We start from the raw sequence: 24,692 nt of genomic DNA on the forward strand, positions 1-24,692 counted from the left end.
TGGATGTGTGCTTCTGCCACTGTGTGGGAATTGGAGGTGATCTTTAATGTTATTATCCTCCCAGTTCTGTCTGCAGCAGGAGCCAATGTTTGCCTTGGCAGCTTGCTCTCCCCCTGCCTCTTCAGGGTATGGACTTCGTAGGGCTGCTGCCTTGCCTCTCAGATAGCTCTCAGCCCCTCCAGCCAAACCTCCACCCTCAGAAGGATTTGCAATTCTCTCTGCAGTAAGCAGATGCTTCTGTGGCTCCTCATCATGGGACTGCTTTAGCTCAGGTGCCTTCACGTCCTGGCGCTGCCATTTCAACGAGCCAGCCCTGATGTGCTCCCTGTATTGCTGCTTTCTACTGCTAATGTTGCCTGGCCCTCATGAATTGGCTGATACTGCCTAGCAAGCCTGCAGGGTGGACACAAGAAACATCTCCCTGCCCTGCCCAAAGGTTCAAACTGCAGGGGCTACCTCTAAGATTAAGAGCCTGAGCCCAGCTTCAGCCCCCAGCCAAACATTCAGGCCCCCTCCACCACTCCTCATCAGCACTGTCTCCCAGCTTTGCCAGCTACAATATCCATGTAGTGTCCCCAGCTAGCATAGAATCCTTGAGTGGCTCAGTTGGGAAGGGACCTCAGAGATCATCTGCTCCAACCTCCCTGCCCTAGGCAGGGACACCTCCCAGCTAGAGTCATCACCTCAAGTCCTCATTTCAGCAACACAGGTCCAGGCTGGTTTCACATCTATGCTTACACTAAAGACAGGTGAGGGGAAAATGAGCTGCTTTGACCTCTCTACCAAACCCCCTCCAGTCACCTGTGTTCCCTCAGATCCTCACAGGCTGTGGCTCCTGACAGATGGCCCACAGCGAGCCCTCGCTCCCGACAGCACAGGAGACAGCGTGCCCACGGGGATGCCCTCTGCTCAAGCTCTGCTGGGTCTCTGCATTAATCCTTGTGCCCAACCATCTGAGTTAGTGCTGCAGCATCTCAACCCCTGGTGCATTCCCAGAGCCTCTCTCTGCCATAATGCTGCTGCTCTCTGTAATTTTCCATCCCCGTGTCCCCGCGTTCCCAAGCCGTCGCCGGAGCCATGAGCTCTGCCCCTGATGGAGCCACATTTCAGTCCCCCCAGCACTGCTCTTAAACTGCCCATGGTCCCAGCTTGGATCAATACCAATTTCTGCCACTTACTTGCCTACCTTTCAGCAAGCCCTTCTTTGTTCTGCATAGAAATACAACTGTAACTGTACCTTGCCAGAAGAATTACTTTTTGAAGCCTCCCCCCTCCGCTTCCTCCCTTCTATTCTTTCCCCCCCCCCCTCCCCTCTTCTTCAGGAGCAATTTTATGCAATTTGCAACTGTCTGGCTGCAAATGAAAAGAGACACAAAGCATTTCTGAGAAATATTGAAAAGCTGGCTGCTTTTTTTCCTCTCCCCCCCCCCCACCCCCCCCTTCAAATTTCACTTAGCAAGAGGCTGTAACTTGGTGTGTGATCGCTGCGTGTCGTTAATAACCTCCCCGCTTCCCTTTCAGAGCCCAGCACAGCGAAGGCACAATCAGGAATCAAAGGAATGGCTTATTGAGACATAATATCGCTTCACCAAGCCAGGGAAGAGTGTGCCAGGGAGTGGGGAGAAGGTGAAACACTTCACTGCTCAGCTGGCTGGCAGTGGAAGGAGGGCTCTGGGTTCCCGGAGAAGAGGAGGCTCAGGGGAGACCTTCTTGCTGTCTGCGACTGCCTGCAGGGAGGTCGTAGCCAGGTGGGGGGTGGTCTCCTCTCCCAGGCAACCAGCACCAGAACAAGAGGACAGAGTCTCAAGCTGTGCCAGGGGAAGTCTAGGCTGGAGGTGAGGAGAAAGTTCTTCACAGAAAGAGTAATTGGCCACTGGAATGTGCTGCCCAGGGAGGTGGTGGAGTCACCGTCCCTGGAGGTGTTCAAAAAGGGATTGGAGGTGGCACTTGGAGCCATGGGTTAGTTAGTCAGGAGGTGTTGGGTGATAGGTTGGACTTGGGGATCTCTGAGGTCTTTTCCAACCTTATTGATTCTATGATTCAGGAAGGAGTCTAAGCAGGGCTTTGACTCCCTCTGCTTCTCAGAGCCAAGAACTTTGCCTCTCTTCAGTCTCCACGGGTTGTGTGTCTTTCGCCCAAGGCCTGTGGATTCAGGCCACAAAGGGAGCTGGTTCCTGGTTTGCTCCTCAGGCAGCTCTGTCTCCATCTCTGTTGAGGCTTTGGGACCCATCAAACTGCTTTGTTTGGACAGTCAGACTGAATCCTGCAGTTGCCCAGCCTCAGGGAGCAAAACTGGGCAGCACTGAAGAGGATCTTTGCACATGCAGGAGGGGAAGGGCAGGGAATAGGAACATGTCAGCCTGGTTAGGAGGTGGAGCTGGTTAGGAGGTGGCAGAGAAGTGGCCACGGGGCTGGCACTGCCTATCTGCTGCACAGCACAAGCTGCTGTGAGCAGGGGGTGATGTGCTCTCCCCTCAGCACAAGTACCCCCCAGGCTGCTGGGCAAACCTTGTCGTGCTGCATGCCAGCCCTGTGGCTGTGCTGAGGTTGCTGTCCACATCTGAGGGACACCACAGTGTGTGGAAGCAGGCTCCTTGCCCACACAGCCACAGGGCAGGGCATTTTTCCTGCTTAGCCCAGTTAACAGCATCCTAGTTTGGAAGGGACCTCAGAGATCATCTGCTCCAACCTCCCTGCCCTAGGCAGGGACACCTCTCAACTAGACTCAGCTGCTCAGGTCCTCATCCAGCCTGGCCTTGAACACCTCCAGGGAGGAGGCATCCACAGCCTCTCTGGGCAACCTGTTCCACACAGTCTCACCAGCCTCACACTGCAGAACTTCTTCCTCAGCTCCAGACTAACCCTGCTCTCCCTCAGCTTCAAATTATTCTCCCTTGCCTTATCTCTAGACATGCTCAGGAAAAGTCCCTCTGCAGCCTTCCTGCAGGATCCCTTCAGCTACTGGAAGGCAGCTCTAAGGTACCCCTGGAGTCTTCTCTTCTCCAGGCTGAACACCCCCAGCTCCCTCAGCCTGTGCTCACAGCAGAGCTGCTCCAGCCCTTGGATCATCTTTGTGGCCTCCTTTGGCCTCGCTCCAGCAGCTCTGTGTCCTTACGCTGGAGGCAGGACTGGAGGTGGGGTCTCAGCAGAGCACAGTAAAGGGGGAGACCTGCTGTCCACAGCCCTCTTGATGCAGCCTAGGACACAGCTGCCTTCTGGGCTGCATGAGCACACTGCTGGCTCACATTGAGCTTCTCACTTGGCATTCTTCTAAGCTCCTGAGTAAGCCTGGGTGATCAGATCCTTCTGCTAATTCACCCAGGATGAGCATCACCCTCTCTGTACTAGGAAGCTCCATCCTTCCTTCCCCAAAGGAAGATTCACACATTTGTTACTTCCAGACTGCACTGAGAGCAACTCCCCAGCTCAGCAGGCAGGCAAGGCACGAGTTTAGGGAAGATGATACACAGCTGATCACCTCCTGGCTTTCTGTGAAACCAAGCCAGCAAAACAGGGCTGTGAGCTACCTCAGGTCACCCAGCCCACATCCAAGCCAAGCCTCTGCACATCAGAATGGTTACTACCAGAATGGAAGAGCCCTCCCTCACTAAATGATCACTAAAAATGACCAAAAGAGAGAGCATCTCCCTGCCTTGGTCATTGAAGGTCTCTCATTTCCAACAGAGAGGCTAAATATGATGAAGTGGTGCATTGCCAGCCTGAAAACAGACAGCTCCAAATACAGCACAGCTCATCTTCATCTTAATCCTGAAGCTTAATTACACCACATTGCTCATTAACTGTCTCCAGACAAACATGTTTGAAAGTACTCAGCTAGCACAGGCTTCTTACTATTCCCCAGCAGTTTCTTACACCTCCCTTAACATAAAAAGCCTTGAGATCATCATAGCTCAGCTAAATTGCTGCTTTAAACACTACTCCATGCAGCACTGGGTAACCATGGAGAGCACAGACAGCAGAGAGCAAAACATGCAACAAATTCCTGAAGTAAAACTGCAGCAAAACTGAGGGCTTGTAGTGCCAGGAGGAGGGGCAGGGGCTTTGAGCTGGGAGAGGGGAGACTGAGACTGGAGAAGAGGAAGAGATTCTTGACAGTGAGGGTGGGGAGACACTGGAACAGGTTGTCCAGGGGAGGCTGTGGCTGTCCCCTCCCTGGAAGTGCTCAAGTCCAGCTTGGATGAGGCCTTGAGCAAGCTGGGCTGGTGGGAGGTGTCCCCTGCCCATGGCAGGGGGGTTGGAACTGGCTGATCTTGGAGGTGCCTTCCAACCCAAACCATTCCATGATTCTATGTTTCTATGAAATCACTTTGAATCTGCTGAGTGTCACATGAACAACCTTTCAGAGTCCCTCTGCAGACAGGTCTGTGCTCTCCATCATGTTCCAGCACTGTACAATGACTCATCACAACTGCTCCTCCATCCTTTGCTTTGTTCTTGCAGCCTCTGTCAATCCTGCCCTGGACCAACACACAAATTACCTTGCTTTAGCCTCAAAAGCTGACCTTATCCCCTCACTCCAACACCCTTTGAGCACCTGGTTAGCTGCACTCTTTCCACTTGCTACCCTGAGGTAACCCAAACCAGTAAAGACCCTGTTAGGTGGCAATTAAAGTCCCAGGAATTTTCTAGCCCTCAAATGCCCACACAGGCCCCTGCCAAAAGGGAGCACAGGCAAGCAAAGAAGGAACAGGATGCGTGTGGAGGTGTTGAAAGGAGCTGGGAGAGGGGAGGGAAGCTGTCTGGACCTGTATGGGTTAAAAAGGAAACAGCATGGTTAAGAATTTCTAACCCATCTCCAGAGAGCCCTGGTTTACATGAATTATTCTGCTGCCTTCAGCACTCAGGGCCTCCTATGAGCTCCTGTCTACAAGTACCCAACGGCCTCTGCCTGCTCACCTCCAAATGAATCCTTACAACATCAACCCCCTCAGAGCAGCCAGGGAACTGCCCAGTCAAAGCTCTCCAATCAGACCAAAACGGGAATGGCAACAATTCACAACTCCTTTCAGCTCACCAGCAGGGAGGCAGAGGACCTCCCTGCAAGGAGGGAACCTGTTCCACAGTGCCTGGCCTCCTGCATGCCCTGCAGCACTTTGCTCCTATGGCCAGCTGTGGAGAGAGCAGGATCCAGGAAGAGACCCACAGCTAATTCAGCAGTCTTTGGCTCACCTCTAGAATCCATTTGTCTTCCAAACAATGGGATGTGGCCAGTGTTGTAGTTTTGGGGCTTTTGGGGGGGGGAGATTGGGTGTTTGGTTTTTTAGGGATGATTTGGTGTTTGGTTTTTCAGGAGGAGGAGGGGAGAAGGAATTTGTTGGGTTTTTTCCCCTGAGATGTTGAGCCAACTCAGCCACTACACCAGAAGTCATCAACATGACCAAAACTGACCCAAAGGTCCTGCAGAGAACCACCCAAGAAAGTGTTCCAATGCCCTGCAGGGCAAGAACAGACTGGGAGTGGATGTACCAGGCAGTTCTGCACACCTGGAAGAAAAGGGTCTGGTACCTTCTCTTGTCTCCTGACAGCTTTCAGTGCAGGCTGGGCCCACCCACTTCACCCCAAAGGCCACAGCTCCCCACTGACAGGTAACTGAAGATGTCACACCACAGAGCAACACAGAGCTTGGCTGGAGCAACACTGGGCAGCCTCAGCAAGGTGGATAAAAGAGCAGCAGCTCTTGAGGAGCAGTGCTGTGCTTTGGCTCCCACATCCCTGTTCTAAGCCTCAAACTACTCTTCTCCTTCACAAGCAGAAGCATTAATCCAAGCCACTTCTCACCCTCACTCCCTCCCCCTGACAATCCCCATGGCATGAACCCCCGGCACAATTCACTGGGACTTACCCCTGGCAAAGTCTTCTGTTCATGCAGTGCTGTCTGGGCTTTGATGGCAGAGTCTCTGGCACAGTATGTGAGGAATGCACAACCTGCAGTGGATACAGCAAGCATCAGGTTAGCCATGCAACTGCAGATGCAGGTCAGCACATTACTCTCTGGTAACAGCAGGTTACCCAAGTACAAGAACTGCAGGTGCTGCCCTGTTCCAGCAGGTCTCCATCACAACATTTCTGCCCAGGTACAGAGGAGGTGCCCTCGGGTGAGACTTGAACAGGGGGTGAAGGGCTTGCTAATTAAAGGTGAGAATGTTATGTCATCTGGATGTGTCAAAGACAAAGAAACAACATTAAAGGACTTGCAGGCCCCATCCAAGGCCGATGGAAGGGATCCCAGTGAATCAACTAGGTTTGAAATGGGTGTTGAATCAGGTGGGGAAACAACAAGGGAGCAAACCACAAGCTAACATTGCCTGGGGGAAAACCAGCCCAAAAGACAAAGATCACAAAAGATGCAAGGCCCACCATGATGACTGCTGCCAAAAAGGCAAGGAAAGGAGAAAAGCATCTGGGATTTTAGGCTCCATGCTCCATGGCAAGCTACAGAAGGCCTTTCTGTGCCATGCACACCCCCATCCCATGTGCACAAACACACACAAGCACACCGAAGGAAACAGGGAGGACAGAAAGCAGAATGCATTCTGCAAGGGCCAACTCGAGGAGCAAGATGAAAAGCACAGGGAAAAGGCCAAATCCTGACATTCTTACCCAAGGTTTGAGTCAACATCTTAGCCAAACACTGAAGCCAAGGGAGGAGGGGAGGAACTGTAACCCCTTCAGAAAGAATAGGGATCATCTTTGGGTGCTCTGATGCTAAGAATAATCAAATGCAACTAAGCAAAAGAGGAAAAAATTTGGCTGGTTATCAAGAACCATTTCCTAGCAGAGAGAGATTTATTAGACTGTGGAATGATCTCCCCAGGGAAGTGCCTGGAGCTCCGTCACTTGAGTTGCTTCAGATGAGGATGGGCAAAGCACTGGAGAATAGGCTCAAGCTGCTAGAATGCATCTGACCCCTTCACTCATCCTGCTCCTATTCACAGTGGCATCTCCCATCCTAAGCAAAGGCAGGGCATGGCCCTTCAGCTTGTGGCTAGAAGTCCGCTGCAGTGCTGGGGCTGCAGATGCATCGTTAAGGCCCAGAAAGGCCTGCTCCTTCCAGCCACCTTCTTCTGCCTGGCTTGGGGTACTCCAAAGCTGCTTCAGCTTTCATGGATCCAGAAGTGGATGTAGAGCAGGGGCTGCCTACATCTCTCCCCTCCACCCCAGAGTGACTCCATGGTACACAACACTTTTAGGCCACATGGAAGCCAGGCTCTCCAGGGGGGTTGTGGAGTCTCCTTCTCTGGAGACTTTCAAGACCCATCTGGATGCATTCCTGTGCTGGATTCTATGATCCTGCCCTGGCAGGGGGGTTGGGCTTGATGATCTCCAGAGGTCCCTTTCAACCCCTAACATCCTGTGATCCTCTGACCCTCAGGACAATCCCAACCCATGGCAACGAGACTATGCTGTTCTCCCACCCCAACTCCAGCAAGCTGCAGCAGCCAAGCAAATCACATCTGTCCTCACAGCTCTTGCTAAGGAAAAAGAAAAATACCCTTCACTAACAGCAGAGAAGTATTAAATATCTCTAACAGGGAATTAAGCTCCTGGGGATCTTATCAATGTCTATAATCATCTGAGGGGTGGGTGTGAGGATGAAGGTGCTAGGCTCGTTTTGGTGGTGCCCAGCATTAGGATAAGGAACAACAGAAACTGGAACCCAGGGGGTTCCACCTCAACAGGAGGAGAAACCTCTTTGGTCTGAGGGTGCTGGAGCCCTGGAGCAGGCTGCCCAGAGAGGTTGTGGAGTGTCCAGAGGAGGACACCTTCAAAACTCATCTGGATGCATTCCTGTGGGACCTGCCCTGGGTGATCCTGCTTTGGCAGGGGGGTTGCACTTGACGATTACTGGAGGTCCCTTCAAACCCCTGATAAATGCTGGAGGTCCCTTCCAACCCCTACCATTCTGTGATTCTTGCCCAAGTTTTGAACTGAGAATTGCTGCACCAAGGCCAGACGTGGGGTCACTGGATAGTGAGGCCAGGAAGCATGGTGGTAACCTTCACTTCTCATGGCAAAGGCAGCTGGCTCTATTGTGGGGGAGAAGCTGCCCTTGGCTTTTGTTCTCCCCCTCACAGACTGCTGTGATGTGAAGCATCAGGAGAAGCCTCAACAGCATCTGTAGAGCCAATCACTGTCTCTAACAGATTTGGAGGCCTGGAATCCCAAATGCAAAAGCTTACTTAATTCCACCTGCTGCTCCATTCCCACTACTTTGCAAGACACACATGACCCCCTCCTAAGATAAACAGGGTGAGGTGGAGGATAGAAAACTCTCAAGTCAGGAGTTGGGAAGAAGCAGTTTACTCCACCAAGAGTTTCAGTGTACCCTGTCCAAGTGCAATGAAGACATCATCCTTCTCTCAGGAGAATGAGCCATCAAATCTTAGAAAACTAAGGACAGGAGAGGAATAAATCTATGGCCACCTACCTGCTGAGCCAGGCACTCAAACCTGGAGCCCCAGTTCCAGGGCTCAGGAACATTAAAACTGAGGCAATACACACTGGCAGGCTCAAAACCTTCAGTCCATGGGAGAACAAGGATACAAAAAAAAAGGGGGGATTGGACAAAGGAGCAGCATTGAGTGGGAATAAAGGAGAGAGACTCCTCACAGAGGGACAGAGTTATTATGCAAACCACTGCCATCATGGCAGAGCAGGGATTTGGAAAGCTCAGCATCAATCCAAAAAAGAGTGCCATAAATCCCCTCCCTAGAGCCCTCCAGTCCTCCTCTTCCCTCCAGCAAAGGCAGCTCAAACCACTGCTCATGGTATAGGTGCTCAGGTGTCTGCACCTAGAGAGAGCAGCCCCTGGAGACAGAAGCATCCTGCAGCTACGCAGCCTGGAAATGTCCCACTCGAACCTCCTGTTTTCACTCCCAGGGCAATCCTGGCTGCTGCTGCTCTGCTCTTAAAGGACATTTGCTCAATGGGAGCCACCTTGTCCTCCCTCCCTCCACTCCAGCATGAAACAGCACTCAAGTAGCCTCTAATAACACCGTGTCGGGGCTGGACAGGGACAAACAAGCCTACAGGCACAGGACAGCCCTTGCCTACTGCTCCATCCCTGAGCTCTCCACATCTCTTAAGCTTTCAGAACATTCAGCTCCTTCATTTAATCTCATCCTTGCTTACCAAATGGGAGGAATCTGGGAGGCTGGGAAAAGGAGGGAGCTAAAGAGATCAAATGCATTGTTTGGAAAACACAATTCCTGCCCCTCCACAGCCAGATGTTTTGGAGGTGGGCTGGAGGAGTCAATTCTCTTCTCTCTGCAAAGTGCTGAGCAGAAATGCAGGAAGGGGAGTTGTAGGCACACTACACTCTGAGCCTAAGTGGGTAAACAAATATCTGGGAAAAAGAACATTCCTGAAGAGACATTATCTCCTGCAAAGTGACTCTTCAGCTGCTCCTCAGCAGCACTTACTTCAGCAAGAAAGCGAAGCACCAGGCATTTTCTGCAGCCTCCCTGTGTCCCCTGCCCAAGCCCAGGTGCCTGAAGCTCCCAGAAACTCCAAAGGCCGAAGGAAAACCTCTGTTTTCCCAGCCAGGGAGGGTTTCCATGCTGTGACAGGCTCCTGCCTGTCTTTCATGGCATCTTCAGGCTCCTAAAAACTTTTGAGCCTGACAGATTGACCCAGGGATGGACTCAACAGTGAGGAGATGTCCAGAGAGGTGCAAAGGGGCCTGTCACTCTCGCTGGGTTTTCTCACTTCCACGTTTCCTGCCTTAGTTCACAACAAACTCGGGCTGACAGGCTTCTGACCCTTTGGGCACTTCTAACACCAAGTCAGTCCTGCCTGCTGAGACATGAGACACGGTGTTAGAAACTGCTCAGGGTGTTAAAAAGCAACGGCCTCCAAGGTCCCAGGCATGGGGCCAGGCAGGTGGTGGGGATGAGCCATGCACAGAGCAGGGAAGCAGAACAGCACCCAGAGCACTGGCTTGTAAAATCAAGACACTACAAGTCCTAAATGGGGGGACTTGGACTGCTGGGCAGCGAGAGCCTGGACCCTCAGTGGCCATGGAAGCATCATCTGCTCCCTCCCAGAACTGAGTGACTCATCTCCTTTTATAGGATTTTTTTTTCCCCCCTGAGTCTGGGCTGTGATTGTTCTATTGATACAGCAAAGCACATATTAAAATCTGACCCCCATCTGCAGGGGGCCCAGATGATTAGAAACCCTCAGACCAGTTGTGTTATGAATTGTGTAGCACCCACAGGCTGGACTTGTAGTGATTCTGCTGGTAGGAATCCTGTGCCACCTTCATCATAAATTCTGAGCTACACTAATCATAAAAATTCTATTCAGAAAAATAGAAAGAAAGGGAAGGGGGGGGGGGGGAGGGGGGGGGGAAGGTTTAAGTGTAAACTCTGACTTAGTGCCATCATCATTCTGCCAAGGATCTCTCAAGAATCTTTATGTCTCCTTAGTGTTGAGTGACACCACCCTACTCCCACTGGCTCAAGGAGGGTTTCCAGCTCCCTGTAAACAGAACCCAGCCCAGTTCCACTTGCAAGAGACTGCAGCAAAAGAAGAGGGAGGGAAGGGGGAGGGGGGGGGGGTGGAAAGAAGACGACACATTCTGTGCCTGATCCTCCCTCCAAACCACACATCGACTCTGGGATTTATAGTCCCTTCAGATCCTAAATGTTACTCCAGACATCAGCAGCCTAAAGCCTTGAGCAAGAAAAAGCTGTCAGTGTGCAGAAGAGTGGGGTCTCTAGATTCAGCTTAGCATTAGAAATCACATCAAATACTTCAGCAGGGGAAGCATGGAGTCAGCGGGGAGCTTATCTACAAGCCTGCAGAAGCTGAGTCAAAACTCAGCTGCCAGAGAGGCAAGTGAGGCTGAGGGTTTTTTCTCCTATTGCCTCCTTGTCCTTTGGAAAAGCCACCCAGCTGTCCACATGCTGTATGCTTCTCCACATGCCCTGGGAGAGGGCTGCTCCTGGCCCTGCCATTCCCCCGCAGCTCAGCGTCTCAGGCTCCAAAACCTCTTCGCTTTCTCCACTGCTAGGAAACCCATCTAGGAGACCACAGTTGACACTCATGGAGGAGCTGCCTTCTGCCCAATCCTGCAACACAAGGCCAAAAATTTCCACTTGATTTTCCCTGCTTGGTCTCCTCCAACCCATTCCAAAAGCCTATTCAGATGTCTCCCTGCTTTTCCCATGAAAATATTAGCTTTAAGACAAACACTGCCATTAACATGCAAATGCATCTGTGATTAACATAAATAGAAAAACTGCCTCATGAATAATATTAGGAGGCTGGAACAGCATCAACCAGCAGTAGTCAGGTTGCTGAGCCATGGTCAGGCACTAAGAAAACCATTTTGTAATGGTGCTCGTGTTGCTGAGAGGCCTGAAGAGCCCTCCTCTGCCACCAGTGAATTCATCAGTCCTCAGCATCTGCACAGGGCACTCTTAGCTCTGGGGCTCTCAGACCCTGCAGCCCAATTCACACCCTCCTGCCCCTGGCAGGCCTTTCCCACCTCCCTGGGAACAGAGGCAGCTGCTCAGATCCATGGCAAGCTGCAAGAGATTGCAAGAGGAGCTTGCTGGGCTTCACCAGCAGTGCTGGCTCCTCACTCAACTGCTTCTCCCAATTTAGGGAAAGAAAGGGGAAAAAAAGCAGATGGAAGCTGCAAGTGAGGCGTCAATCAGATCTCACTGCAGATCTGGGAACACAGGGAAGAGAAAACTGAATCTGCTGTTACAACTGCCCCAGAAAGATGATGGCTGCTGTATGGGTGCAGAGTTATCCGGATCTGCCCAAATCCTGCCCTGAGCAAGTGCTGGCAAGGCCTGGCCAACTCCTGTGCAGTGCTTCAGGCCACCATGGCTTCCAGGTGAGGCCTGGCATCCTCCAGGCCTGCTGATCCCAAGGGGAGCAGCAGCTCCTCACCAGGTTGGCCTTCTCGCATGGAGCCTAAGATAGTGCAGCCAGTCCTAGGGAAGGATGGGGACAGGGTGGGCTGGACTGGGGGGGATGTCTCATTGCTTCGCTGCTTGCTAAACCCCTGCCCCATCCTTGTGGAGGAATGACTTCTCCAGAGAGGGGGGCCACCAATTCCCAAACCAGATCGAGGGGCTGCACATAAACCCATGCCACCAGAAAAGGAATCCCAACCTTTCACTTGGTACAAAACAGGGAGGGGACGACCGAAGGTGCACGGAAACAACAATAGGAGAACCTGCACAGCTCAACAGCCTCTGCTGGGCAGAGCAGAGCAGCAACAGCCACCTCTGACCAACACCTGCATCAGCTGAAAGATGACAAAACCAAAAGGCTATCTTTATTTTGCTGCAGGAATCCTGCATTTAACAGCAAGTGAACGTCACAGAGATCTGGCTAATACCAGTGCTGCCCCCTCTAATTTCCATATCTAAGTGGCAGATCCCTAGAATCTGTCTCCTGCCTGGAACCTAAGCTCAGACCACACAGTCTATATTTAATATGTCAACTGAAATGAAATGTGCAATTGCCTCTTGCCTCAGGCCCATTCTCCTCCTTACTGGGTTTGAAACCTAACAACTCCCTGTCAGATGGTAGCAGGTTTGGAGACAGCCCCTTGCACACACACCAGCACATGACATTTTGGTTCTGAGGTCCCAGCCAGGCGTACCTCACCTAAATCCAAGCCAGCCCAGCTCCCACAGGCTCCCTTGAGGAAGTGTATTCCTTCAGTGCTGGGCTGAGATTTGGCCTTCTGTTTAAAAAACACAGTCTGGTGGTCATGGAGGTGTTGGGTAGAAGGTTGGATTTGATGATCTGAGAGATCTCTTCCAACCTGGACGACTCCATGATTATTTTTTCTCTTCTCCCCTTCCCCTCTCTGTTCAGTCTAGAACAATTCAGGTTGCCCCAACACTCTCACTCTCTCTTACCTTTCCTCCTAAATCTGAAATCAGAAGCCTCAGGACCGAATGCAATTCACACTCCCTCCAGAGCACATCCACACCCGGCCCCATCATGAATCGGTTTAGGGCACAAAGGCCCAGGCTGAGCACTGACAGGTTTCAGGGTGCTTGCTGTAGGATCCCTTGCAGACTTGCTCTACCTGTGCCAGGGAGTGCTGCTGCAATCACTCTCTCAGATCACCCAGCAGCCGGGCTCGGTGAATTCCCATTCATGGGTGGAGCTGTGGTGAGCACAAGATCCCAAACACCTGCTGGAGGTGGACCAGAGCTGCTCCACAGAAGGAGTCAACATCTCGAACGCAAAGGCTTTTCAAAATACAGCTTTCCGATACCGCACCAGGTGCGGCCAAATAAGCCTCCTCAAACTTTTTAGCATTCACTAAAGGTCTGTCAGCGATGAAAGACCCCCCCATCTACCCCAGTCTAGCATCAGGAAGGGCCCTGGTCTATCCGAAACGCCACTGGCAGCAGCAGATTTGCGCCCGATACTCTTTGTTAGGAGGATCTGAAGCCTGTAGCCCCGTGCTCCTGCCTGGGTGTTGGTCCGAGAGCCCAGCGAGGGTGGCTGACGGCTCACCGAGGGCTCCCCTTCCAGCCTCAGCTCCAGCCCGCTCCGCTCTGCATCTCGCCGCCTTTGTCACAGCATCCCGCGTACCGCCGCCAGGCCCCGAGCTGCGGCGGGGTGCCGGGGCCGGGGGGACTTGCGTGGGCATGGTCGGGGGCCGCGGGGCTGGGGCGCGGGGACGCTGAACCCCACCCGAGCCACGGCGCCGAACCCCCTGCCCACGGGCACCGAGGATGCGGAGCCCTTCCCGGGCAGCGGATCGAGGGGTGGCGAGGCAGAGGCAGACAGGCAGCGGCATCGCGTCGCGGCGGGTCACGCGTGGACCGACCCGAGGGCGGGCGGGGGCCGGTGGGACTCACCGCCCTTTGTGCACGCCCCGGGGAGCGATCCAGGCCGTGCCGTGGCGGGGCCGGGCTCACCTTTGTGCATGCCGGTGTAGCGGTCCTTGAGCACGGTGAGCTCGTAGATCTTGCCGAACTGCTCGAAGAGCGGCTTGAGGTCCTTCTCCTCCAGGTTGCGCGGGATCTGCCCCACGAAGAGCTTGATGGCATCCAGGTCCTTCATGCTGTCGGGCTGCGCGGGGGGCTCCGCGCCGCCGCTGCTGCTCATGGGGGAGGCTCGGCGCGGCGGCTGCGGCGCTGGCGGGAGCGGGAGCGGCGGCGGCGGCTGCCTCCTCGCCTCGCCCTCGGTGAGTCTGGCCATGCCCCGCGCCCGGCGCGGCTGCGGGCGGGCGGGCAGACGGGGGAGGCAGCGCGGCTGGGAACGGCCCCGCCGCCAGCGCCGCCGCCGCGGCGCCACAAAGAGCCGCGCCGCAGCGCCCCCTGCGGGCCCGAGCCGGCCGCCGGGAGCGGGGCCGGGGTCCCCGCAGGGGCTGGCCGGAAGGCGAAGGTTCTGGAGCGTCTCCAGGGGAGGAGGCGACGCGCTGAGGAGGTCCCCAGCGTGCGATAAGTTATCGGGGCAAGGAGAAGCGGCGTGCCTCGGTTACCGGTGGGTCTCGCCCTTATTGGAGGGGCGCAGCATCGGTGGGGAGCTGCTGCGTTAGAGACTACACTGGGAGCCAGGAGAGCAGCTTGAGGGTGAAGCTGAAGGGACTCAGCTTGCAGAGGTGAAGCCATCCCACAGAGATGGCTTTAGATAGCCCAAGGCGAGAGAAATGGCCACGGGTTCGTCCCTGTGCTAGCTCCTGGATGGCAGCAAGTGCCCTGTGGGGGTGGTTAAAACAATGGCAGGAAAACAGCTGGCAGCACAGCAGCAAACCCATCCAAGCTGCTCCATTGTGGCATGAAGATATCACAGGGCTGGAGCACCTCCCCTATGGGGACAGGCTGGGAGAGATGGGGCTGTTCAGCCTGCTGAAGAGAAGGCCCTGGGGAGACCTTACAGCAACCTTCCAGTACCTGAAGGGGGCTACAGGAAGGCTGGGAAGGGACTTTTGACAAGGGCTGTAAGTGATCAGATGAGGGACAATGGCTTATGAGCTGGAAGAGGAGAGATGGAGACTGGAGATGAGGAAGAAATTCTTTCCAGAGAGGGTGGTGAGATACTGAAAAAGGTTGTGGATGTCCCCTCCCTGGAAGTGTTGAAGCCCAGGTCAGACAGGGCCTCAGGCCACCTGGTCTAGGGGGAGGTGTCCCTGCCCATGGCAGGGAGAGGGGAACTGGATGATCTTTAAGGTCTCTTCCAACCCAAACCATTCTGTGATTAGACAAGCTAGAGGTATAGATAGATGACATAGGTGCCCACACACCTAGGAGTCAGACCCCTGAGGAACACCCAGGCAACCTGCAGCTACACTGGATTGCCAAGTTTGAAGTCTCAAGTAGACCTGAACTGGCAGCATAAGGATGGATTACTTTCAGCTGGGTGGGCTCATGACACTTCAGGCCCCCAAGGCAGAGATGTGACACAGAGATGGGCTCATGACCAAGGACACTGTCACAGCAGTCATCCATAAATGCTAAACTTGCACTGCCATTAGAGCCACCCCTGTGTGGTATGGAGGGCAGCAGCTGAACTCTAAGGACAGGCCTGGCACACTGACTCTCTCTCACCTCCATGAACATGCCAAGGCAAACACTCTGTGCTTACCCTGGTGGAAGTCACAGTCAGGTGGCTGGAAACATGGCATGCTCCAAGCAACACTGTCCTGGGCCTCAGAAAGGAACTCTTGTGGTGACAGACAGCAACATCTCACCCCTGGCCAGTGCATGAGAGGACCCAGGAGAAGGCACAGCACCCATCCTCCTTGGGGTGTATTTTGGGGCCTAAGCTCCAGAAGCAGTGAGGGCCTGGGAGAGAGTGGGGGGAGCTCTGAGCACCTACAAATAGTCCCTGTGTGCTCAGCAGGAGTGGGAGGTATGGTTTGTAGGACCTGGTACTTGTCTCAAAAGGACAAATTGTCATCAGCTGTCAGGAAATCCAACATCAGAGCCTCTCCCAAAAGAAGAGCTTGCTCTTGGACTGCTACTAACAGGAAGTGAAGGATATGCAATAGGGTACTGAGCACAGCCACCAGCACCAGTCCTGGACAGTGCTTAGCTGCAATGGGAAGTGATAAGTAGCTCCATGTCTACAACCCCAGCCAAGTCTCTCTGCCCATGGCCCTTGCAGTCAAAGCCTTTCTATTGAACAGCTCAGCTCTCCCCTGAATGTAGCTTGGCAGAGGCATTTCCAGCTAGGTCTCATTCAGACTGTGCTAGGTGGTCAGAAACTGGTTGCATCTCCACACTGAAGCAGCCATCACTGCTGCCAGGGTCTGATCTGCCTCCTGATGCCAGGATGTGGATGGCTCTCCTCCCAGCTCCTCCAGTTCTGACAGGAGACGTGAGGCAGGAGGGCAGGGCAGTGCTCTGAGCAGCACAGCCCAGGTGGCCCAGGCTGGCTGCTCTCTGCTCCTCCACCTCTGTTAGCCTGGGGTGATGCTGAGGCACGGCTCCCGCTCCACAAGGAGCAGCTGCCCTCAGCAGCGCAGCTGCAGGGCTGCAGCCCAACCCAGCTCTGCCACCCACGGCCACGCACCGCCTGCAGCTCCCACAGGGCATTTCCTCTGCAGCCTGCACGGCTCTTGTCACCACGCCATCCATTGCAGCCCGGCAGCCTGCCCCCCTGGCCCTGAAGATGAATGGGCTTCTGCGCCCTCCTGCTGGGAGGAGGGAGGGGGTGTGTTTGCTTGATTGTTTGCAGAGAGCGCTTTGGCAGAGCCAGGTGCTCGGCTCTGCTGAGCGTGCCAGGCCCGAGGCTTTACAAAGGACTGCGGTGCAGGCACAGCCCGGCCTTTCTCCCCCTTGCTTTGTCTCCCTGCTAGAAGCTTTCTGCCGGCTCCCGCTATCCTTGCCCTGCATTCTGCAGAGAGAGGCAGCAAGTGGAGGAGGGGACCCTCCAACGCACATCCCCAGTGCGACAGCTCCGTGCTCCCACGCAGCAGCCCAATTCAGCAGACTGGCCTCTTGCCTGCTCCCCAAGTCCTTTCCTCCTTCCTTCCTTCTCCCCACAGCGCCCCTCACACTGGCTCAGATGCAGCCTAGACCTGCTATGCAGACACAGGTAAAGGGCTGACTCTGAGCCCCTGCAACAGGAGAGAGACTTGCAGCAGGTTTCAGTGCTGATACCTGCACAGGAAAGGTAAGGAAAAAGAGGATGGGTTATCAGGGGAAGAAGAGGGGGACCACTGCTAGGGAACAGGGGGAGGAACTGTTCACTGTTCATGTATGAGCACCCACCTGGCACCTAGGCTAAAGCCATGGCAAGAATGAAAAGTGACCCTGCAGAACCAAGGGGTACCTGCTGGCCACTGTGGATTCATTCTCTCTCCTCTCGTGCTCAGCAGAGAATCTCAACCCTTCTCTAAACCCCAGTTCTGTACCTTTCTTTCTCCAGCCCTGGCTCTTGTCCCCACCTGTGTGGGGACCTCCCAGAACACTTAGGCAGGGCAAGTGCAAGAGCCTGGAAGCTGCATTCAGGCTTTCCACTGAAATGGACTCGCAAAGGCCCTCAGCTTTTTGCAGCCTGAACCCAGGGGCCATTGCAGGGTGTCTCAAGACTCTTGCTGCAGAGCTGCCTTGCATTTGAGGGTGGTAGTACTCTGAAAAGAGCAGAACTCCTCACACTGGTCCTAACTCTGTTTACATCTCTTGCAGCATTCTGCCATCTCTTTGGAAGCCACAGGTGCATCAGCTGGGAAGCCTGGGAGGAGTCAAGCTCATTTCTAACAGCTTGCAAGCAGATAAGACAATCTTCAGCACAAGAAACCTTTACCACAACAGCAGCAAACCTCACCTTGGCTGCATCAGGGCTAAGCAAGTAGGAGTTTTCAAGCACCTTTCCATGCCAGCTGCTGCAGCACCAGCTGCTTTAGGCTTGTGTTACAGCCCAAGGGACCCAGTGCCTCAGGTAGAAAGAGTCTATATAGAAGGAGAGATATATCCCCTATCTTTTAGAGTCCATGAATGGACATATTCTAATCTGCAGCAGAGGAAAACAGACAGAAAAATACTGCTGGTAAAGGAAAAATAGAACAGCTGTCAATCAGCACCTGGGAAGAGTTTACAGAGCCAGACAGAGGAATTATATACCACAGTAACAGGATTAAGGGGTAGATAAAAGATAGTCATAGCACCCAGAGAGAGAGTGAAGAAGGGAAGTGACAGGTCACCTTTGTAGATGAGGAAGAAACATGTTGAATCTATCACTGAGGAGGCTGCAAGGCAGAGCTAGAAGGGGCACAGCAGAGCTCAGATGCATGATTCCCAGAGGATGAAGGAACAGATTCTGCCCAGACCTGAGATGCTGCTTCCAGAAAGAGCTGTTAAAAGAAGCCCACATAGCATGGCCAGGCAATTTCTCTTCTGCAGAGAGATATTTGCTAGGGAATCAACCCCAAGGTTAAACACAGCTATGCTCTCCTGCTTTCCTGGGGCAGATAAAAGGTGGAGAGGCTCAGCCTGGTGGCCCAAATTTGAGGAGAGCCCAAACCAAAGGATGCAGGAACAAGAAGATACACTTTGCATTGGGTGTAGCTGCCTTTTCCTTCCAGCTCCTAAAGGCAGCAAGGGATGGAGAAAACACCAGCTGAAGCTCTGAATTTCCACATCACCTAGGAGACAACACTTTAGGCAGGAAAGCCTAAACAAACTAAAAGGAGCTTTCCAAACAATCTGCCTTCCCTTACCTATTTGCTCCCCAGGCAGATGAGCCAAAGGACTAGTTAAGACAGTCCTAGCAGAAAACATCCAAGCAACACCATAGCAGCTCAAGAAGATAAAAGTTAATTCCTGTTTATGTGACTTTTTTCCCCCCCCTGTGCTGGAGGAAAAGGTTCTGCAGAGAAAACTGCTCCAAGCCACCCAGATAAATCAGCACAAGAGAAAAACATCCTCTGTGTAAAAGAGGATGAGCTATGAGCTTTCAGAGATTGACAGATTGATAGATTGGGTTGGCTTGGGAGGGATCATAAAGGTCATTCAGTTCCAGCCCCCCAGCCATGGGCAGGGACACCTCCCACCAGCCCAGCTTGCTCAAGGCCTCATCCAGCCTGGCCTTGAACACTTCCAGGGAGGAGGCAGCCACAGCCTCCCTGGGCAGCCTGTGCCAGTCTCTCCCCACCCTCACTGGCAAATTTTCTCCCTGATCTCCAGTCTCAATCTCTTCTCACCCAGCTCAAAGCCATTGGCCCTCATCCTAGCCCTACAATCCCTTATCAGAAGTCCCTGTCCAGCTCTCCTGTAACCCCTTCAGGTACTGGAAGGCTGCTCTAAGGCCTCCCTGGAGCCTTCTCTTCTCCAGGCTGAACAGCCACAACTCTCACAGCCTTTCATCCCCTCTTGTTTACCAAGACCTCACTGTTTCCCTTTCATTTGGTATCTGTTCTCCCAACCAAATTAAGATGAGGTGGGAGTTAAAAAAAAAAACCACATTAACTTTGCAACAAACCAGAAATTAACTCATTTTTAAGGCTTGTGAATTTTGCAACAGGAAATTGTCTGCCACAGTGGGTAGACTGGAAATGAACATCAAAGATTCCAGTTATCTGTCTGATCAAGAACAGCTGGGTTTTAAGGATTAAAACTAAAGAGGAGATTTGTTGCCTGTTACACAGAAGAGTTGCAAACTCTTTCCTCCAAAGCTTGAAGGAAAGCTATTCAGGGAACAATGAGATGTTGCCTTCCTTTCTCAACCCAGGGGAGGCCACTCATCAGTTCTAGAACCATGCAATACTCAAGTGAGCTGCCCAAGTTTAGTTTGGGCTCAAGAGATATTAAGTTCTGCTGATTTAGCTTCTCCCTCTGCTCTCCAAACACTCCTGCAGCACGGACCATGCACACAGATGGTTGCTTTGGTCACACTTTAGTTTGGGTACCCCAGGGCTGGGCCAAAATTAAAGGACTGAGCATCCCCAGCATCTTGGGTTCATACTTACACCATCTCTTTTTTTTTCACCTCTGTTTTTGTCTTCTTAGAGTCTCTGAACACTCTATTAAGACATCATGTTAGAAATCAATTCATAGACCAGTTGGGGTTGGAAGGGACCTTGAAGATCATTTAGTTCCAACCCCCCTGCCAATGGGCAGGGACACCTCCCACCAGCCCAGGTTGCTCAAGGCCTCATCCAACCTGGCTTTGAACACCTCCAGGGAAGGGGCATCCACAGCCTCCCTGGGCAACCTGTTCCAGTGTCTCACCACCCACATATATAAATATAAATACTCCACAGGAATTAGCTTACAGCATTAGTGACCTGCCTTTGGGACACAGTCTGGTATCCTCATGCTCTCTCTCAGTTACTTGAGAGAAAGAAATGTGACAAATAGGGAAGAGCTGAGCACAAGATTAGAGGAGGCTGCCTCAGTCATGAAGCCTACCCTTCTCCACCCCTGCTTCAAGCAGCTACATCATTGAACCCTTCAAGATGCTTTTAAGAGACAGTTTGATGAAGATTGTTTGGTTTTTTCCTCCCCTTTCTCCTGCTGTCCCTAGCAAAGAGGTTAACCCAGCAGTTACCAATTCAGCACTCAGCAAAGCCTAGTTTCAATTTCCTGCTCCACACCACATCTTCCACACAGCCCTGAGCCTGTTACAGCCCTAGCACCTCTACAGAGCAAGGGCCTTAGTACCGCCTACTTCACCAAGGTGTTGCAAGTGTCAGATATATTTAAGAGCATGAAGCATTCAGATACTATGGAAACCAGGGCAAGAGAAAACCCAAAAATAGATGAAAGACACAAGCTGTTGAAAAGTCTGGAAAAGTCTTGCTTAGGAAGGCTGTGCTTACTGCATCTGATGCCAGAATGGGATCCATTTAGAGCTCAAGCAGAAAATATCCTCTCCACTCTTTCCACAGCTTGTCATTTCTCTCTGTCACAGGGTAAGGAATAGTCTTTTCCCTCCTTAGGCCTTTTATTTCCCCTCTATTTAACAAGTCTGCTAATAATTAGTTCCTCTGAATGATTCACATTCTAGCTTGCCCTTCCCAGGACCTGGAGCAGGCCACAATCTGCTTCTGCACAGGCACCTATCATGAGAATAAACACTGCAGAGCACTCTCCTTCTGAAAGGGAAATCCAACAGCAGCCTACAAAGAAGGGTGCCTCAAACAGCCAAGATGCCAACCTGTGAAACACCCAAGGTATTTATAATACACAGGGCAATCTCCTTTTTATGATGCAAACACATTTATTTTGCATACTCACCCTCTCCAGACAAAGCAGTTGCTAAGGTACAACAATCCCTTCCTCAACCCCCCCCCCCCCCCAAAAAAAAACCCCAAAGTCACCCAAAAATACACCAAACAGCCCTCACCACCACAAAGTACTTGAAATAGCCAGAATGCCATGTGGAAGAAACACAAGAGAATGCCAACATGAGGTACACAAACCCATCTTACTCAACATTCAGCCAAGTGGAAGACAGTGATGGATGCAGAACAGTACAGAACACTCTACAAGGTAGATTGAAGCCATCCACCCCTGGAAAGCCAGCTTGGGGTCATGCACCTCACCAGTCTGAGGCCAGAGGTGCTGAAGGCTCACTTCACAGCACTGGCTCTTGTTTTAGGTGCTCATTACAGCCTACTTCCTGCAAACAGAAGGCTCTGGACTTTTCAGCATGCCCACCACCTCAGTGAGGAACCCCCAGCAAGGTGAGAAGGCTCCAGAGAAGAGCCCTTGGCTTTACAGTTGTAGTGCCCTTAAGGGAAAGGCAACAGATTGAAGGTGTCCAAGACTCTTCAGACTATAATTTCTTGACTGCAGCATCAACCTCAGGAATAACCTCCTTCAGCTGGTTCCACTGTTCAGCAGACAGGGCAATCCCTAGGAACAGCAGGAGAGGTTTCAGAGGACACAAGGGGTGAACATCAAGCAGCACTTCAGGTTTGCCCCTTCACACCAGCTTACAGAGGGGAAACCTGGAATCTTTTGAGGCAGAAACAGAGAACAGCAGCAGCCTTCTGCAGCACTTCAGCATCCATGGCAAGTACTCAATGCTACCACAGAAGCACCATATGAGAGTATGAGCTCAAGCTGCCTCTCAGGAGTCCCAGAGCCCCTCGTGGCCTATTCTCTACTATACATTCCAGCTCACATGAGTTGGGAAAGAACTCCAGGAGAACCTTACACTCCTCACAGCAGGTAGGACACCATCTTTTCAACTGCCCAAAGGAAATAATGCCACCTCTTCTCTAAGAAGACTGCTGCTGAAATCACTGGAGTGACTTTAGAGAAGAACTGGCTTCTTTTTAGGTCCAGCAAAGATAAGGTCTTGAGGTCCTTGTCCTTCTCCCTTGCAAACCAAACACAGTAGTGGAATAGCTGTGTGGGTCCCAGCCAGATGTTTTCAACTTGTTCCTTTTGGCTTTGTTAAGAAGCACATTAAAGAACTTGGGCCTAAGCATTATTAAATTCTCTAGATAAAGATCAGAGGCAAAGAACTCTTGAGAAAAATAGCACAGGAGGTATTTAAATGAAACAAAAAATATGTATTCCCTCCCCCCCCCATGATCTGAGTTTTAACTGATAGACCTCCTGTCCTACATTGTGAGTGTGCTTTTGCCAGCCTGGAAAGAGCCCACAATGCTCCCTTCCCCTCTCTGCCTCTAGTGGCACAGAAAAGCTCCAGGGCTTTGCTTCCTATTTGCAGTTCCCTCTAAGTAAGCAATTTATACTTGTTAATGTCCCTGATGGATAATAATCTCTGGAAGAAAAAACCATGCTTGGTGGCAACAAAACAAACAGAGCTGAAGCAAGTTCATCTGCCCTGACACCAAAGTCTCCAGCAAAGACCAAAAGGTTGCTGAGGAAATCCCACACTGAATCTTTGCAGGGTACAAGAGCCTAGGGCCCGTGAGCTAAGAGGCAAAGTGGCAAGTCACTGTGTCAAAATTCCAAAGCAAAAGGTCTAAGCTGAGTGTTGAAGAGCTCTGGAGAAAAATGTGTCTGTCTTTCTCCAGCTGCCAGGGTTTTCAACCTCCCATTCTCCACCTTGCAGTCCTGCCCTTGCCCAGTGGTGGAATCAGTCTTGCACAGCAGTTTCCTGCCCTGCTTCTCAGAGTGGTCCTGGCCAAGCTCCTGATCTCACCAGCATCTCACATTTGCTCTTTGTGCTTTTCACCTCCTGGTGTCCCCCAGGCCAAGTACTAAATCCTCCCCTGTGGTTTGCTCAGCTCCCCAGTCCCTCAGTGTGGCAGCCTCCCAAGCCCGGGGGACAGGGCTGGAGAGCCAGCAACAGAGGCACAGAGACCAGCAAGGGCCATGGCCACCAGCTGGCGTGAACAAGGCTGTACCTTTCCTCCCTGGTTTCTTTTCACCGTTCTTGTCAGTGTAGAACTCCCTGACGTCCACGAGGACCTTCCCCTTGAAGCAGGACACTCGGACATAGCGCATCTTCCCAATCTGTGGTGACACAGAGCCTGCATCAAACCCAGCCTCCCAGCAAGCTGCTCCTCAGCCCCTAGGGCCACAAGCCACAGCACCAGCCAAGGAACAGCAGGCACCCCAGGGAGTCAGCTCAGCCACAAGTAGAGGAGCCCTGTACAGAGAGGAGCACTGCAACAGGCTCCCCAGAGAGGTTATGGAGCCTCCTTCTCTGGGGACTTTCCAGACCCATCTGGATGTGTTCCTGTGCTGGAGTCTATGGTCCTGCTCTGGCAGGGGTGGGTTGGACTCCATGATCTTGGGAGGTCCCTTCCAACCCCTACCATCCTGTGACCCTGTGAGGGAGAGGTTATTCAGAGTGGATCCTTGCCACCCATACCTGGAACATGCCCTCCTCCTCTTCACTGCCTTGTCCTGGAGGTTTTTCTGCCTCTCTTGAAGGTTTGGCCTCTGTTTTCTGCCTTTTCTCTGACTTGGAAGCCATCTCTCTCTTTCTTTTCTGGGAAGAGAGGTGCCCAGTTTGAGCAGCCTGGTTGGAGGAGCCGCAGCCCTTCTCCTGGGCCACCCCCGAGCCTCCACCACACACCAGCTTCAGGGCCCACAGACGAGGCCCACACGCTGCGGCTAAAAACCTCCACTGGCACTAGGCCCCTGCCCAAGGGCCCCTCGACAAAGGCAGGAACGGAACGCCACCTGCCCCGGGACCGGCACCCGGCCGAGAGCTCTACTGGCGACTCCTCGGGGCGGCAGTACCTTGCCCTCCTCCTCCTCCTCCTCCTCCTCTTCCTCCGGGCTGCTCTCTGAGCTGCTCGTCCCCACCAAGTCCTTGGCCTTAGGCATCCTACGGGAAGAGCCGCGCGTCGGCGCCGACGTGCCCAGGAGCGGACGGGGAGCAAGAGAAGCGCCGGGCCGCGGGCGAGGGCAGAGAAGGGCCGAGACCAAGCACACCCAACCCCTGCCTGACTGGAGGCGCCCTGCGCAGCTCCCCCGCCGCCCTTATCAAGAGCAAATCCCCGCCCCGCCGCCGCCGCCCCCCGCCAATCCCGCGGCTCCCCGCTCTTCCCGCGCACCGGCCACTCGGCCAATCGCTGCGGCGCTGCGGTGCCGCCGCGTGCCCCGCCCTGCCCACCGCCCCCTGCCGGCGGTCCGCGCTCCGCCCGGGCTGAGGAGAATTCCCTTTCGCCCTGAGGGTGTTGAGGGTGGATGGGGACAGGGGTGATGGAGCTTTGGGCTTCTGCCTCTCCGCTGCCCTCTCCATGTCTCCCTGAAGCTGGTCTTGTACCTCTGGAAAGGGCAATGTCCAAGCTGCCCCCACCC

General features: G+C 53.1%; 2 protein-coding genes across 7 annotated transcripts in view; both read right to left on the reverse strand.

Annotated features, from left to right (window-relative positions):
• The window catches only part of CELF5 (CUGBP Elav-like family member 5), a 42,718-nt gene extending 28,492 nt beyond the window's left edge, over positions 1-14,226 (reverse strand). For 5 of the 6 annotated variants that reach the window (XM_068169528.1, XM_068169526.1, XM_068169529.1 and 2 more), the window contains exons 1-2: positions 13,929-14,226; positions 5,864-5,946 (exon numbers count right to left, since the gene is read on the reverse strand). In XM_068169528.1, the coding sequence (XP_068025629.1) occupies positions 5,864-5,946; positions 13,929-14,211 (366 nt within the window). In that variant the 5' untranslated portion in view covers positions 14,212-14,226. Of the gene's footprint in view, positions 1-5,863; positions 5,947-6,621; positions 6,641-13,928 lie in introns of those variants that run through there. The other variant, XM_068169530.1, reaches the window with a different exon arrangement.
• Positions 14,227-21,254: 7,028 nt separating this feature from the next.
• SUB1 (SUB1 regulator of transcription) lies at positions 21,255-24,329 on the reverse strand. Its single transcript, XM_068169533.1, has 4 exons — positions 24,129-24,329; positions 23,755-23,874; positions 23,285-23,393; positions 21,255-21,815 (listed from the first exon to the last, which is right to left on the reverse strand). Exons 1-4 carry the CDS (start codon positions 24,213-24,215, stop codon positions 21,736-21,738), a joined length of 396 nt encoding a protein of 131 aa, XP_068025634.1. The 5' UTR covers positions 24,216-24,329; the 3' UTR covers positions 21,255-21,735.
• Positions 24,330-24,692: the final 363 nt, after the last annotated feature.

Source organism: Melanerpes formicivorus, unplaced genomic scaffold, assembly GCF_026170545.1.
Source record: "Melanerpes formicivorus ecotype bairdi unplaced genomic scaffold, bMelFor1.0.p_v2 SCAF_187, whole genome shotgun sequence".
Lineage (NCBI taxonomy): Eukaryota > Metazoa > Chordata > Aves > Piciformes > Picidae > Melanerpes > Melanerpes formicivorus.